The sequence below is a fragment of the Micromys minutus genome (genome assembly GCF_963924665.1).
Source record: "Micromys minutus genome assembly, chromosome: 14".
Classification (NCBI taxonomy): Eukaryota; Metazoa; Chordata; class Mammalia; order Rodentia; family Muridae; genus Micromys; species Micromys minutus.
The window spans coordinates 37,676,135-37,691,987 of NC_137983.1; the positions used below are offsets into that span (position 1 = coordinate 37,676,135).

The following is a 15,853-nucleotide window of genomic DNA, read 5'->3' on the forward strand; positions in this document are numbered from 1 at the left end:
CAACAGCAGTAGATTAGGTAGAGCACATAGAAAGAATTTCTTTACATACTGTAAAGTTTGAGTCTTCTGCTTCTTTTGTTAGATGTAAAGAGAAAGAGATGGAGCTACCAGTAACATTAATGAGAACAGCTTTGCTCTGGGTCTAGAATGACGGATGCATGTGTCCTCTGCTTGTTTCCTTGTTAGGGCTCACAGCCAAAAGAGATTCCCATTTTAAGTACCAATTTCCCATTGAATTATTCAAAATTGGAGCTGCCTGATATGAATGACTTCCCCTGAAATGAAATTATAGTTAGACTTCCAGGCTTACCTATAAAACTGTAAATGCAATAATGTGTATGCATGGGCATGCTACTAATTTTATTGAAGACGTAACCAAGCTTTCTATGCAACTAATGCAGATCATTAGAAGTGTTAACATAGGCATGGAATAATTCTTTGGAAAGGATTTTTTATAGATATGTCTTGATTTTTAACCCTTAAATTATTAGTGACTTCTAGGAGGAAAAGGCAAGAAACAGAGAAGCTTCTAGAAAGAAAATTGGATCATAGCCTTGTGAAAGAATCGAGTAAGGAAATTTATTATCGATTTCCTTAGAAACTAAATTTTTTTCACATTGATGCTCCAAAGTTTATATGAAAAAAGAAATGAAAAAAAAAGTCAGTCTGACAAATTGCACAGAGGCAAGAGAAATTCATTTGTATTTGAATAGATCATATTATTATGAACATCTTGTACAACTGAATTAACCCTAAGGCTTCTGGTTCTTAATTCATGAAAAATTCAAGTTACTTGTGGGACTATACTAGACCCAAATCAAAAGTCTTTATAGGTCATGCTTCCCATCTTCAAGATATATTTTTATCTGGGAAGCATCCTTTCTGGAAGTAGCTACAAAATCTTCAAGTCTATTGTTTTGATAGACCCTAGGAGCATTCGGAATTTCCCTGCACACAAAGTTAACCCTGAATGCACTGACTGTCTCACGATACATCTCCAGATGTGCCTGTTTCTCAGAATCCTGGGTCCTCCACTGTTGGTCCCCATAGCTTCATTTCATAGGGTCACCAATGAGCACATATGCCATGAATTTGGCCAGTAAGAGACAAATAGACCTGACCAAAGTTACTAAAGAGGTAAGCGGGAGAGACAGGATCTGAACCTGGAGGAACCTTCCTCTCTTCCTCTCTTCATGGGCTACTTTCTCCATGCCCTGATATGTTTTTGTAAAAGCCACATTGCTCCACCACATACAGCAAGCTTACGAGCTGTCTTACTATATTAGTGAATTGCCATCTTACCTCCCCAATTCGTTAAAAGAGGGAAATACTTCAGTTCCTGATGTCTCTCTCCCTTCATCCTCTCTGCCTAGTACTCAGAGAGGGAAAGTCTACACTTCTACATGATAAAACTTGTTGGCCAATTTTTGTTGCAAAAAAAAGGAAAAGAATCCTTCCTAGACATTTTTTGCCTGTCTCTGAGCCCCTCTTTCCCCCTTTTTAACCTGTGTAAGGCTTTGAAAAAGCAGCAAGTTAAAGACCCCAAAAACTGTATATCCACATATTTAATTTAATTTTATTTTTTTGCAGCTTAAAAAAAAAAAAAAAAAACCTCTGAGTTTCAAGTGGCCCACTACGACACAAAATTATATTTAAAATAAAAGTGAAACCATCACCAGTTATCCAATTCTCATATTCCCTCTCTTATTTTTCTGGGTAGAAGCTTTTGTTGCTTTCTGTGAATGTATGTATTCATTCACAGAAATGGACAATGTATGTATTGAATGTAGTGGGAAGCTAAGTAACAGAGGTACTTTAAAAAAGAAACCTACTAAAGGATAACTACCCACCAGCAAGGAAAAGTAAATTCAGTGGGATAAGAATTTCAAGCTGAATTGCTTTTTTTTCTTGGCTTCTACACTGGTCTCCACCACTGGACACCATCAACAAACAAGCAGACAAGCAACAGCAACAACTAGAAGCCTCCTTAGAACGCCATTTAAAAACATATCACCTTATGGCAAATGCTTTTCCTGGTGATTAAAAAACAAAAGTCTATTCTCAAAGGAGGAGTCAATGATGGTTCAGCACCTAACTTCCCCCAGTAGGAGCTTTCAAAGGTTTCTCAAGACCCTGGGCTGATGCTTCCACACCTCGCTGGTGGGCTCGGGCATTCCTGAGCATGCTTCCCTAACACCTACAGCCTGTCCTGTTCCGTGTGCACGCACAGAGAGCTGTCATAGTCATGTGTAATTTGTTTTGGAGTGCTGTGTATTGCTCTTTTCTGAAACTTTTTTCCTTTCTTTCTTCCCCCCCCCCCTTGTCAACTTTCTGCATTGGCAGAGCATCTTGGGATTGAATTTATGGGTATGGACCAATCATCATTTCTTTTAGCCTGCAGAATGTAGAGCTTCTGAACTGAACTCTTCTGTTCTCCCCACTCTTCCTTTCCAGTTCCTAACTAATTTCCTTTCTCTTTAGAAGGGATCATACAGCTATAACTTGAGTTTCTCTGCCTTCAATCTATGACTAGTTTATGAAAATGTTATGGAGTGCAGCAGTTTGGGATATATATATATATATATATATATATATATATATATATATATATATATATATATATAAATTTCCAAGCCTACCTTCACTTAGAGATTAAAATCTTCCTCCTGCTGCAACTTGTCATAGACCTTACCCCCATGTGTGACTCATTGATTGAACCATACTGTTATGTAAGAGCTGGGATAAGTTGAAGTGGTGCATAGACTACAGGAGAAGTCAAACGAGAGGCCAGAGGACAAAACGGTTTAAGATCACCCACATTAAAAAAAAAATAAAGAACTAAATAAGCTGATGACAGTTTCACATATAACACAAAAGTTTGCCTGTCTAACATGACAGTACAGAAATGTGGTACACTGCTGTAGTCTAATATGCACAGAGTTGAATCACCCAGATTTCTTGCAGATGCTCACATATGACTCTAGACCACATAGTTTGTTTAGAAGTAATGAAATAGAAGCCAGATGATGTTTTTTAGGTGGACATTCCCATGCTGATGGAATAAGGTTAAGATGACCCAGACAAGTCATCATATAGAAAGCTTCACATTGTCACTGTCTAAACAAACAAAGCTCCCAAAGACAGTGGTAGTATAGGCATATCCAAATGACCCTTTAGGGAAGGAAGGAAGGAAGGAAGGAAGGAAGGAAGGAAGGAAGGAAGAAAGGAAGGAAGGAAGGAAGAAAGGAAGGAGGGAAGGAAGGGAGACAGACAGACAAAGAAATGAAAGAAAGAAGGAAGAAGGAAGAGAGAGTGGAGGGGAGGAGAGGAGAGGTTAAAAGAAAAGAAGAAAGAAATCAAAAGAAAAATGGACAGCAGGCCAATCTCAAGCAGGAAACTGCAGCCTTCCTGGTGTCCAGGCTCTTTGTGAAAGCTGTATGAAGGACTAGAACAGGGTCTTGGGTCAGCAACACCATGGTCTGATTAACAAACTGTTTGGTGCATGGTGACATGCAGCAAGTGTGTCCCATGACTGCTCTCCCCTTTTGGCTGACATCACATCTGCTCTGAAACATAAATGATGACATAGGAACCTATAGGCAGCTCTCACAGGTAGAGAGAGAAGCTCACTTGCCATCATTCCAAGAAAATAAAAATGTAAGAGGAGAACTTTGAGATAGATTTTTAAAAAGCTCAAATTGTGTGAATGGGCTTTTTTTTTTTCATTAACACACAAACACACACCAGGGTGTCATGGGTTCTTCCTTTCTCATAGGAAATAGCCCTCTGTCAGAAACCTCACACAACTGACCTTTCCTAGGGGAAACCAAAAGCCAAACCCCCTGAACTGCCACTATCACTAGCAGAATTTCCCCATGTAGAGCTTTACAGTCTGACTATAGACTTCACTCTTTTGATTTCTGAACAGTGGAGTCAAATAGTTATGATATGTAACTGCTCCCTTAGCTATTCTGACAGTTCATAAGGGCAGTGTGATGTTTCCCACACATCTCTAAGGCCTCATAGAGTATAAGGCCACTCCATTATATCCTGAAATAACTCCTGACCTTAAGGGTCATTTAAAAATAAGAGAGCAAGAATGGCTCTGTCTTTTCTCCTGGACACATTAGAATGAAAATGTGTTTGATGTGACTCACCATGGCCTATCCAGCCAAACCAGAGAGACTTGGAGCATTTCCACTCATGGAGGTAGGCCAGGCTTTTGGGAGGATTTTGAGTACTAGCTTGGATTTACTCTTGTGGATACAGTCATGCAAGAAAAAAAATAACAGTAATAAAAAAAATGAGAAGAGAAATAGGCTAAAACAACATGCTGTTTGTCAAAGACTTTTTTCCCCTTTAAACATTCATATTGTGGATGCAGCAAAATCCTGAAAAAAAGAAAATATCAAGAAGAAACTTAGGTGAGAGATTTGTAGTCAGTAGTGATGTGAACCCAGAATGGAATCCCATGTTTGGGTTCCCTGTCTTAAGCTGGCTTCTTTTAGCTGTGTTGTCCTTTCCTGAGCTCTCTAGTCCATGAAATGATTGTTTTGCTGACAAGCAATAAGAATTGGCTGATCACAGGATGCTTAGCAGTCCACATATCTCCTTTCCCAGTTAACAACGACCTAAACAGAGCTTGTTATAGGAATCCCTGAAATTTTAGAGCAGGGCAGCCCATGGTGACCCCGATGTTCACTTCAGACCTTCTGCATGTACCCTGCTTATATCCTAGCTTTTCAAAAAGTCTTGGAGAATCAGTGAAAGGCTACAACCAAGGGCTCCCCCTCCCCACAGCCTCTAACCCCTATCCTCCCACTCCCACCCTGCTACCCCAACTTCCTTTTTTCTTCATCCATTTGTGAAAGCAAAGCTAGGATCTCATCTGTTCTAGACAGACATCCTGCCTCCAAGCTACATGCACACCAGGCCTCACTGGTTTTCAAGGAAGAAGTACATTAGCCAAAAAGGGAATGCAGGGCCTACCATTCATTGATGATAATGCTAATGCTTCATTCCATAACCTCCTTGTGCATATGTGAAGGAGTCCTTGGAAGGAAGAGCACTGAGATATGGTTGTCCTACTTAGACATACACATTAAACACCATTTAGGATGCCAGGGAGGGAGGCTCCAGGATCCTTGGCTAATGATAAATCCTCATAACCCCTGCCTTTGTCTGGGGATGTGCAATAGATGAAAGGAGTTAACATATAAATAAGCTCCCCCATTCGTATCATAACTAGACATGTGTAGCGCACACATAAACACAGCAACTCCATGATCCCAACTGTATGTCTCCTGCATACTGTGGCACCGCAACACACCAACTGCTTCGCTTCTCTAATCATGGCTTCCGTGTCACGGCTAGCCCAGGTTAGGAGTTATGCTGTATGGGACACCCCTTCCCACTTTGTACTTACCTTTTCCTCCCTCCACCCCACCCCAAGCATCTCCTCCATCTTGTTTTCATTTCTTTCTTATTTTTTTCTCCCTTAATATCAGGCATGCTGTGCCAGGAACTCCAGGTGCCTGCCTAACTTTTAACCTTCCTTCTCCTGTGTACCTGACTTTCTCACTCTTGTCATTCTTTCAGTCTACCCACTTGGTCTCTTTTTTCTCTTCACCTCCAACCTTTCTGTTTGTTTTTGGATACTCTTTTCAGTGTTGTCGTCTTCTACTTGCTGGCTTCTGTTCTCCTCTTCATAATGAGTGCTCTATTCATTTGATTTGACAATGTTCTTGACCTGTTAACTGGGACTTGGTTACCATGGACTCGGCTTGTAGGAAATGTTTTCTTTCATGATAAGATTTTCTAATTCATAGAAATTAAAAATCACTTATTCATGTTTAAGAAAACTTCCTGTGACCTGCCACCTCTCAATGAGGAGAATGGTGTCACTCCCAAGGTGGAACATATGACGGAAATACATTTTCTGTATTTCTTCTTGATGCTCAGATAAGGATGTCCCATTTGTACAGGACTCTCCAGGTCTTGCTCAGCTTATTAATTTTAATGGCAAACAAATCAGTTACAATGTGCCCTGAGCAAACATATGAAGATCTTCCAACACATAAAGTTGGACTATTGGAAGCTCAACTGCTAAGCAATCAGCATGCCCAGTAAGTCTGTAAATTGTGTTAACAGTCTGACTCACCTGTGTATAAAATCAACCAAGCCATCCTCCACAGACTAATTTTTTAACTAGACAAGTTTCCACGTATTACAGACTTATTGCCTTTGTAGTAGAGTGGTACTACAGAGCTCAGAGTACCACACTCAGTCCCTTAGAATATTCAAGCTGCCTGGTGTAGAACCATACAATCTAGTCCAAAGTATACATAATTCGTGTTAATGATGGGCTTAATACAAATCAGTTCTCTGACTTCAACTAATAGCGTAATAACAATTTCCTCCAAAGAACAAATCTCTTCTATGGCCAAAGAGTGCCCTGCCCATCATGTTGGGTTTTCCCTGGCACAGTGCCCTGTTCCCCCACAGTGTCCCTGTCTTGTCTTGTTCATTTACTCTAAACTGTGAGGCTGTTGCCTTAACTTACTAACTACAAGCCAAGTTCATATTTGTAAATAACTTTGAATTAAATTTTACTAAGTGTAGACATGTCTCTTTGTAAAGACCACTGGATAAAAAGTGAAGACTTAAGGGAAATGGAAAGACATTGGGGTGGAGGGTGGCAAATGGAGGAGGAATGAGGGAGGAACAATGGAGGGGTTCCCTGGAGCCAGTCTTAGGTCTTTTTATCAACATTGATTACTGTTGTCTTTGCAAGAGATTTTTTATAGGATATTTAATGAATAGAAGAACATCTATATAGTTTTAATATATAGATTAATATAGTTTGTTTTGTAATGAATGTCTATGATTTTTCTCATGTAATATCATATATATAATCGCTGGTAATTAGAGAAATCATAAAATATAATATTTTTATTTTCAATGCCCTAGCTAGCTTGTTATTTATGCTCAATGTATAGCGCAGAACATATTGTACCTTAGACAAGAGTGTAAACATGAAGTATTGTCAAGTGTTGATTGTCTTGTGGACATGGGAAATGTCTCATGCATGCCAACTGTTTGGTTGTAAGGTCTGGTGATGGTAAATGACATCAATGACATCCGTTCTCACCCCTTTCCAGAAGCGGAGGAACTCTACCAGAAGAGGGTGCTAACAATTACTGGCATCTGTATTGCCCTGCTGGTGGTCGGCATCATGTGTGTGGTGGCCTACTGCAAAACCAAGTAAACCTTCACCTTGTCTCTGTCTACTCCCTTTAATGTAGAAGCAGCTTGGGCAAGCAGGGCTTTCTAATGGCAGATCCCATGCCGAAGGATTGAGGGGACAGAAACTTAGGAACTTACATCCTTTTGTTCCTGACTGAGGAATACATTTTGTGGCCCTTTTCCTATTCATTTGAAAGTAGACAAATTTCTCAATGACTATTTTGTAAATGAATAAAGGCTTGTATAGAATCCACATTGGTGTTCGCTATAGACACCTCCTCATAAGAGCACAAATGCTGCAAGGGGCCCAACAACTTAAGAAATAAAAGAAGCACCTCATGGTATTCAAGATACAAGTTTTCATGATATTCAAGATACAAGTTTTGCCGTGGACTTACTTTTGAGAGCTATATGACAATGTTTTAATTCTATCAGGTTTCCAATGTAAATGGTCTATAAATGTGCAGCATATAAAGGGATTTTTGTAGAAGAAGAAGAAAGCCAAATTTGTTTGGGAAAAAAAAGTTAACATAAAAACCCTAAATATATATAGTCATGATGCCTTCCACAGGAGTCTGTGTTAGCACACACACTGGCTGGCTCATAAGTCCCTCTCTCTACTCATGATTTCTTCAAGTCTAAAAATGTAAGGCTCAGCTAATACAATGTTATCTGAGTTTCTGCCTGATGGCATAATATTTTTAGCTCAAAACTAATCACAGGAATGTCTTGATCTCAATGTTGTACTAGAAAACAGAGGTAACATGCTTTTTTTGGGGGGGGGGTCACAAAAATCTAAAACATGAATTATGTTTTTATAGTACCCCAATAAATAAAATAGAATATAAGTAAATGAATGAATGCCACAAGGCTCTAGTGAAAGAGCCAGGCTCTCATGGAATTGGCATCACAAGTCTTATTAGACTCAAATTTGAGTATTTACCACCTTTTTATTTCCTACAAAAAAAAAACATTGCAAATATAGTCTTGTTACCATTGTGCCAAAATATAATGGAAGACTATACCCAAAGTTCCACAGATATGCATGTGATATGCACACACAGTAACGGCTATGTAGATGACTTAGACAAGAAGACTGAGAGTTTAGCCAAATACTAATGCATTTGGTTTTTCTCCTATTCTTCTTCAGTACAGTTCGCTACATTTCTATAAGAATTCTATCTAACTATTAAAAGCTGCTTTCTCAGGATGTGATACTGCTAGTTCCCAGGCAGAATGATGGGACAGTGTCACATACTTCCCTTCGCTCATGATCATCACCAATTGAGTGCCTCAAGTTACTCATTAGTGTTAATAGAATAAACACTTGGCTGTAGAAAGAAAAAGGTGAGGAACAAACATATACTCCTTTTTTTTTTCTTTTTCATATCCAGGAAACAGCGTCAGAAGCTTCATGATCGGCTGCGGCAGAGCCTTCGGTCCGAACGGAACAACATGGTGAACATAGCGAACGGACCTCACCACCCAAACCCACCACCAGAGAATGTGCAGCTGGTGAATGTATGTTGACTGACCCGCTGAGCAAACCAAGCGTGTATTTGCTGGTCGGGCACACTGGAGTTGTTTTTTCTAATGTTCAGCTCCTTACCTGCTGCCACTTAGCACAGTGGCCTTCCAGAAGCCCAGTTTAGCCAGAAGAAACCAGTGAAAGCTGTTTTACAATGGATCTGGTTATTAGCACATGTTCCCTTACACTAGGGAATTTAAAACATTGGGATGATGTTTAGTTTGACCTGCAGGAGTACCCAGAAAGATGAGAAAACAGCTTAAGCCATTAACAATAAATTCAGAATTGGAAGGAATGTTTATTTTTAGTCATTTGGGAATGAAGGTTACCCCAGTATATCACTGACTCATAGCAAACCAAGCAAATGGTTCTTTGAAATATTTTTATTCGGGTCCCTTCAGGGGGCATGCGATTTTTTTTTTTTTTTTTTTTTTGGATTCTGATTTCTGTGACGAATTTGGAACATGAAAAAGTGAGAAATTTAGAGCGAGGCTAGGAGAATGTAATACTCAAGTACTCCCTGGCTCCTTCCACGTCAAGTGTACCCTCAGTCATTCATGTATCTGGTTTTCATTGTACCGTGCACATAGATTCTAATTTCACTAGATAGTCTACGCCCTGAGACCAGGTGCATACCATCATTGAGGTCTTTCTCATATTAAGAGATCAGGCCCAGCGCTCTTCCTAGATCTCTTCATTCTGAAGTGTTGATCTTCAGGTTTCAGCACAATCTCCATCCTTTCCCTTGGAATATGTAGTTTTCTTAATAGACATAGCTTGAAATTTGTAACGCCATTTTCTGACTTGTATGAGAAGCTCTTGGGTTGAAAAGATTGGTCATAGATTCACCGCAGGAGCTGAAGGTTACTACTGCACTCCCATGTCTCACAACATGGACTTTTGGGAGCGTGTTGGAGCAAAGGGATACTAGGGACCTTTTACTTCCCTGTCAGTTACTGGGTTTATTAGAATATTTTCCAAGGTCAATAAATGCACTCATTGCCAACATAACTATAATATTTAATACATATTATATACAATGTAATAAATATATATATAATATGTAATGTGATATAGTATCATATACAGTGTGATATATATTAGCAACAGGACCATGACTGTTTGGATTGCAACTATAGCACAAATATTTCCTTTACATCTCATTCATAATTATATCCGGCCTAAAAATAATGCTGACCTTACTAAAACAAAACGCTTAGCCCAACACACTTGGTGAGTTCTTAATAATTGTTAAGTAATATTTGCACTAGGCCCACTGGGTTCAAGGTGCTTCCGGAAGGCAACGGTAGAATGGGTAGCCAAGCAACAGATGCAGCAGTTGTCCCCAGTAAGATCCAGAGGGGGAAGTATTTCCATAAACAGAAACAGCCAGCCTCCAAAGTTCAAGTTGTGTGTTTAGGGTCTCCCGTGACAACCAGGTTGTTCAGAGTCCCTATCTCAGCAGACTCTGATGAACCCTACCCCACTCATTTCTCTCTATCTCTTTTCTCAGGGCTCAACTTATTTCACTTGGATTCTTTAGAAATGCAAACAGCACCTGCAATAATTTAAAAGCAACTGTAAAATGCCAGCATCTCACCTTTAGCAGGCAGTGAATAGCTACTGTGTTATGCTGATGAAAGAATCACTAAATATTAAAGCCCTGGGTATTGCTTGGGCTTTCTTCAGACCCTGAAAAATATTTTAAGTCCTTAAAATAGCACTGAGCAAATTAAAATCTTCAGCGATATTGGTTGGGCCAGCATAGGCATTATAAAATTCAAAATACCAAAGTTCACATTTTTCTAGTGACATGAAATTTGAAATAAATCAGGCTGTATGTACACTGCCCCTCCCCCAAGATATTAGTTAGGTTTTTTTTTTTTTTTTTTTTTTTTTTGACCTGAAGGAATGCAGACAGAATTGATATTAGACAATGTTTGGGACATTTCTGTTATCAGTTGGAACTGAGAGAAATGAAGCTGAGATTTTAGGACCTGTCTGGTGCAAACAATCAGAAAGGAATTTGTTCACGCTGTGTATCTAACCTCCAAGCCAAAGTGGCCAGAAAAGGGCTCACCATCTGGCCACCTTCAAGAGATAACCTGAGGGCATGCATGAAAGCTAATTAGTGTATTTGTTTTGACTTACATGAACTTTCAAGTTCTGTCTCTTTGTTTTTCCAGCAATATGTATCTAAAAATGTCATCTCCAGTGAGCATATTGTGGGGAGAGAAGTGGAGACTTCATTTTCCACCAGTCATTACACATCCACAGCCCACCACTCCACGACTGTCACCCAGACTCCTAGTCACAGGTATGGGGGGGTGGATCTCAAAAAAAAAAAAAAAAAAATGTCCTAAGCAGCAATTTATCTTGTTCACTACCCTTTTCTATTCATTCCTAACAAAAAGCAAAGAGGGACAGTTAAAAGCAGTAAAATGTGAATGTTAATAAATTTTGGATATAAACTGCTTTTACCTTGTCAGGCTAAGCCTAATGTTTCCATTAGAAACAATAAAAAGTGGTTAATAATTATTACCTCATAGCCTTGCTATTCCTCAGTCTAGAAACTGCCTTGATTTACACCTCACGGTATTGCTTCTGTGTGATACTCAGAAGTTTGCTCCTAAGGTTTAGACTGCCCTAGGAAGTACCCCCTGGAAATGCCTGCATAGCTAAGAACCGGGTTCTTAGAAAGCCCGGCTGTGATGTCAGACTGGTTCTGCTTTTTCTACCAAGAACAGCAGCAAACTTCCAGACACAGTGCACACAGCAATGCCTTTGTCTAACCCAAGCCATTCAAGCCCCGTGCAATTGCACTGATACTACATAGTGCCATTTGGTAAATATTTATGAAATGGATGAACAAATTAATAATCTACGTGTCTACAAGTCCAATCTGAATCAAGATTCTCTTTAAAGAGCTCTGTATCATTTCTGGCCTAAGGATGCATCAGTCACTTGAAATATTCGCCAGAATTATTTTTGATCTTTGCCTGTTTCCCCGCATAAGGCAATCTGTCTCACTGCCTCTGACGTTCCTTCTCTACCCAGCTGGAGTAATGGGCACACAGAAAGCATCATTTCAGAGAGCCACTCTGTGATCATGATGTCATCGGTAGAGAACAGCAGGCACAGCAGTCCAGCCGGGGGCCCACGAGGACGTCTTCACGGCCTGGGAGGCCCGCGAGAATGTAACAGCTTCCTCAGGCATGCCAGAGAAACCCCTGACTCCTACAGAGACTCTCCTCATAGCGAAAGGTAAAACGGAAGGGTAAAGCTATCTCGGAGAAGAGCCTCATTCAGTGAGAGAATCCCATGAGCACCTGCGGTCTCTCCTAAGGAAATTTGTTCTTATATAAGGGGCGTCATCAATTCCCTGACACTCCTAGTTGATGAAGTCGTCCTCTTATTTGGCTGAACTCCTTTGTCCTGAGCTCCTCCCAGTGTGCCGGTGGCTGACAGACAACCAACTCCTAAAGAGCAGGAGTAATGTAATGTGGAAGGTATAGCCGGCTTGGAGCTCTCAGACCTGACCCTAGGTTCAGACTCACTGGGGTCTTCCTTTCTTCAGCTGTACCATTTTCAGGACCCTCATCTAATTCCGATCGGCCAGTTGTCCATTCTCTACCTCGATGGCTGTTCTGCCCTCCTCTTATGCTCTAACTACCGAACCTCTAGCCCTTAAATCAAGTCAAAGGCTGTGACATTGCTGATGGTCCTGGGGGAATGCTTCCTCGTGTTTCACCACACTGTATCCGTTAATGAAGTCCCTAGAAGTCACGGGTAAATAAAGGTGTGGTATGACCAGTGTGGGAGCCTTCATAGGTGATTTTTCAAAGCAGATAGTACCTCTGACATTACCAGGATGTTTGCGTTTCCTTTTGGGGGCAGTCCAGGTTGGGCTGGAGAAGTAATGACAGAGGTAAACCAGAGGACGGAAGAGAGTAAACTGGAAAAAGTAGTAAGGAAGAATGTTGAACTTAGATGTTCTCTTTATCCATTTTCACTTATGGCTATTTAGCCCATCTGAGGGCTGTCACCTATTGATTTTCCAATACGCTTTGTTTATTTTCTTATTGTTATTTCAGTTTAGTCTATTTCCACGGGCCACAGGGTCAATATGATGCCAAGTCTACATGTATTTTTGCAATTACATGGGTGGAGGTGATGTCAAAGAACTTCTCACTTACGGACCTGAAAGTACAGCCAAGAATCCACTGGGGGGTTTTCAGGTCAAAGAGCCTGCTGATAACCTTGTCCCCAAAGCAGTTTCAGGACAGGATCGAATTTATAAATTTCATTTTCTCTTGATAACACATCTGTGGAAGAGTATGGTCTAAAAATGGCTTAGAGCATTAACCTTGTGTGATTTTATTTTGGTTTATTGACATCTGCCCATTCCTAGTTTGCCCTTTTAAAACATGCAGAGAAGGTAGGGTAAAGTTTCTTTTCATTGCCGTGGCTTGGTTTTGAGGGTTCTGTCTGCTAAAGTATTCTTCCAGGCATCACCCAGATGCTATCTAGAATTACAAAACAGTCTTAAACAGAATGATCTTGGGAGAAAAAGATGAATCACCTGTATGTGTTGGTTGAACTGTGACTAGCCTTACTTACACAGAAGGTCTAATTTTGGTACCCTCAAAAGATGTGCGCAGACTTGGGCCCCAAATGTTTCACATTCTGAGACACTTTATCCAATTTTAAACACAGGTGGGTCTCACTTCCATATCACCATGAATCACGGGAAAGCGAGGGAATGAGTAGACTTCCTCTTCTCACTCGCTCTAGTTCGTATCCTGTGTCAGCACAGGTCACATCAAATTAGACTGTGAACTTGAGTGTCAGGAAGAGTCACCCAGTGCTGTGCACTGTGGCCATCATTATCAAGACATGAGGAATATGACTGAGACTCAGCCCGGAGGAAGTGCCTTCCTGTCCTAGAGAAGGCACAGTACTGCAAAACAGTTATCTGGACCTTAATGGTGGCATGACATGAGATGCTATGGTACACCAAACCCTTGTGAATGCACAGAAGCTTGCTAGGCCCTTGTGAGCACCCTTGCTAGTATTTCCGGAAGGAAACCAAAAGCTGAAGCAGTGTTGGGATTTGGATGAGAAGTTCATGGGAGATTGGAGTTAGTGTCCATTGTGATGATGTGAGACCAAATTATGGATTCTCTCGGGCTTGCCTTCTGATGTATTACACCCTGAAATGGACAGTTGCAAACTGAATGTTAACAAGTAGCATTTCATGAAATTTTCATCTTAAAAGCACACAAATGTATTACACTGTAATTTTTAAGTCACTATGCTCTTTTTTTTTCATAAGACATAACCTTATAGCTGAGCTAAGGAGAAACAAGGCTTACAGATCCAAATGCATGCAGATCCAGCTGTCAGCAACTCATCTTAGATCCTCTTCCATTCCCCATTTGGGCTTCATTCTCTAAGACCCCTTGGCCTTTAGGAAGGTATAGTATTTAAGAATACTTCTTTCCCTTCTAAGTCCCCAAGCCTTGGTCTTTATAAAGCTGAGATGTTCTTGGGAGCCCCCATGTCTTGGCTTTACTTTTATTTCAATTCAATTCCCGATGAGACTGAAACTCTCAAAAACTTTAACGAGCTAGATGATTTAGCCAATCTTTGCATGATCTGTATAAGGAAACTCTTGGCTTGATAATGATAGGACCCAAGGGTGCTGAACTTCCTAGTATAAAACTTAAGTATTCAATGATGACTGTTCTCTGACTATATCCCATGGTGAACTCTGCCCCTACCCCCTCCCTGTTTCATGCCCTCTTAATCCACCACACTCATGTGGGATATTCTGTGCTCACACAGGTATGTATCAGCCATGACCACCCCGGCTCGTATGTCACCTGTAGATTTCCACACGCCAAGCTCCCCTAAATCGCCCCCTTCGGAAATGTCTCCACCCGTGTCCAGCATGACGGTGTCCCTGCCCTCTGTGGCAGTCAGCCCCTTTGTGGAAGAAGAGAGGCCTCTCCTTCTTGTGACACCACCAAGGCTTCGGGAGAAGAAGTATGATCATCACCCCCAGCAACTCAACTCCTTTCATCACAACCCTGCACATCAGAGTACCAGCCTCCCCCCTAGTCCATTGAGGATAGTGGAAGATGAAGAATATGAAACGACCCAGGAGTATGAGCCGGTTCAAGAGCCTATTAAGAAAGTCACCAATAGCCGGCGGGCCAAAAGAACCAAGCCCAATGGCCACATTGCCAATAGGTTGGAAATGGACAGCAACACAAGTTCTGTGAGCAGTAACTCAGAAAGTGAGACAGAAGATGAAAGAGTAGGCGAAGATACACCATTCCTGGGCATACAGAACCCCCTGGCAGCCAGCCTTGAGGTGTCCCCTGCCTTCCGTCTGGCTGAGAGCAGGACTAACCCAGCAGGCCGTTTCTCCACACAGGAAGAATTACAGGCCAGGCTGTCTAGTGTAATCGCTAACCAAGACCCTATTGCTGTATAAAACCTAAATAAACACATAGATTCACCTGTAAAACTTTATTTTATATAATAAAGTATTTCACCTTAAATTAAACAATTTATTTTATTTTAGCAGTTCTGCAAATAGAAAACAGGAAGAAAAAAAAACTTTTATAAATTAAATATATGTATGTAAAAATGTGTTATGTGCCATATGTAGCAATTTTTTACAGTATTTCAAAAACGAGAAAGATATCAATGGTGCCTTTATGTTATGTTATGTCGAGAGCAAGTTTTATAAAGTTACGGTGATTGCTTTTTCACAGTATTTCAGCAAAACCTCCCATATATTCAGTTTTTGCTGGCTTTTTGTGCATTGCATTATGATGTTGACTGGATGTATGGTTTGCAAGGCTAGCAGCTGTCCCTCTCTTTGCTTCCAGTAGCACCCAACCACTACTGTCTTGAAATGGCACATCCATCCAAATACCTTTCTACTTTTTATGATGTTTTCTTTGCTTTCCCAATGACGTTCTCTCTACTCTGTCAGCGAAAGGTTTGCCTCACCGAACTCTGAGATAATAGTAGGACCCAACAGCATGCTACTATTATATATAGCAG

The 15,853-nt window shown here is 40.6% G+C and overlaps 1 protein-coding gene across 11 annotated transcripts in view; it reads left to right on the forward strand.

The window, feature by feature from the left end:
* The window catches only part of NRG1 (neuregulin 1), a gene marked incomplete at both ends in the record, with an annotated part of 175,159 nt that extends 159,884 nt beyond the window's left edge, over positions 1-15,275 (forward strand). For 3 of the 11 annotated variants that reach the window (XM_080928756.1, XM_080928757.1, XM_080928754.1), the window contains 5 exons: positions 7,161-7,263; positions 8,640-8,766; positions 10,960-11,090; positions 11,831-12,037; positions 14,621-15,275. In XM_080928756.1, the coding sequence (XP_080784882.1) occupies positions 7,161-7,263; positions 8,640-8,766; positions 10,960-11,090; positions 11,831-12,037; positions 14,621-15,275 (1,223 nt within the window). Of the gene's footprint in view, positions 1-491; positions 570-2,343; positions 2,368-7,160; positions 7,264-8,639; positions 8,767-10,959; positions 11,091-11,830; positions 12,038-14,108; positions 14,230-14,620 lie in introns of those variants that run through there. The other 8 variants (XM_080928749.1, XM_080928750.1, XM_080928760.1 and 5 more) reach the window with 5 other exon arrangements.
* Between the last annotated feature and the right edge of the window lie 578 nt (positions 15,276-15,853).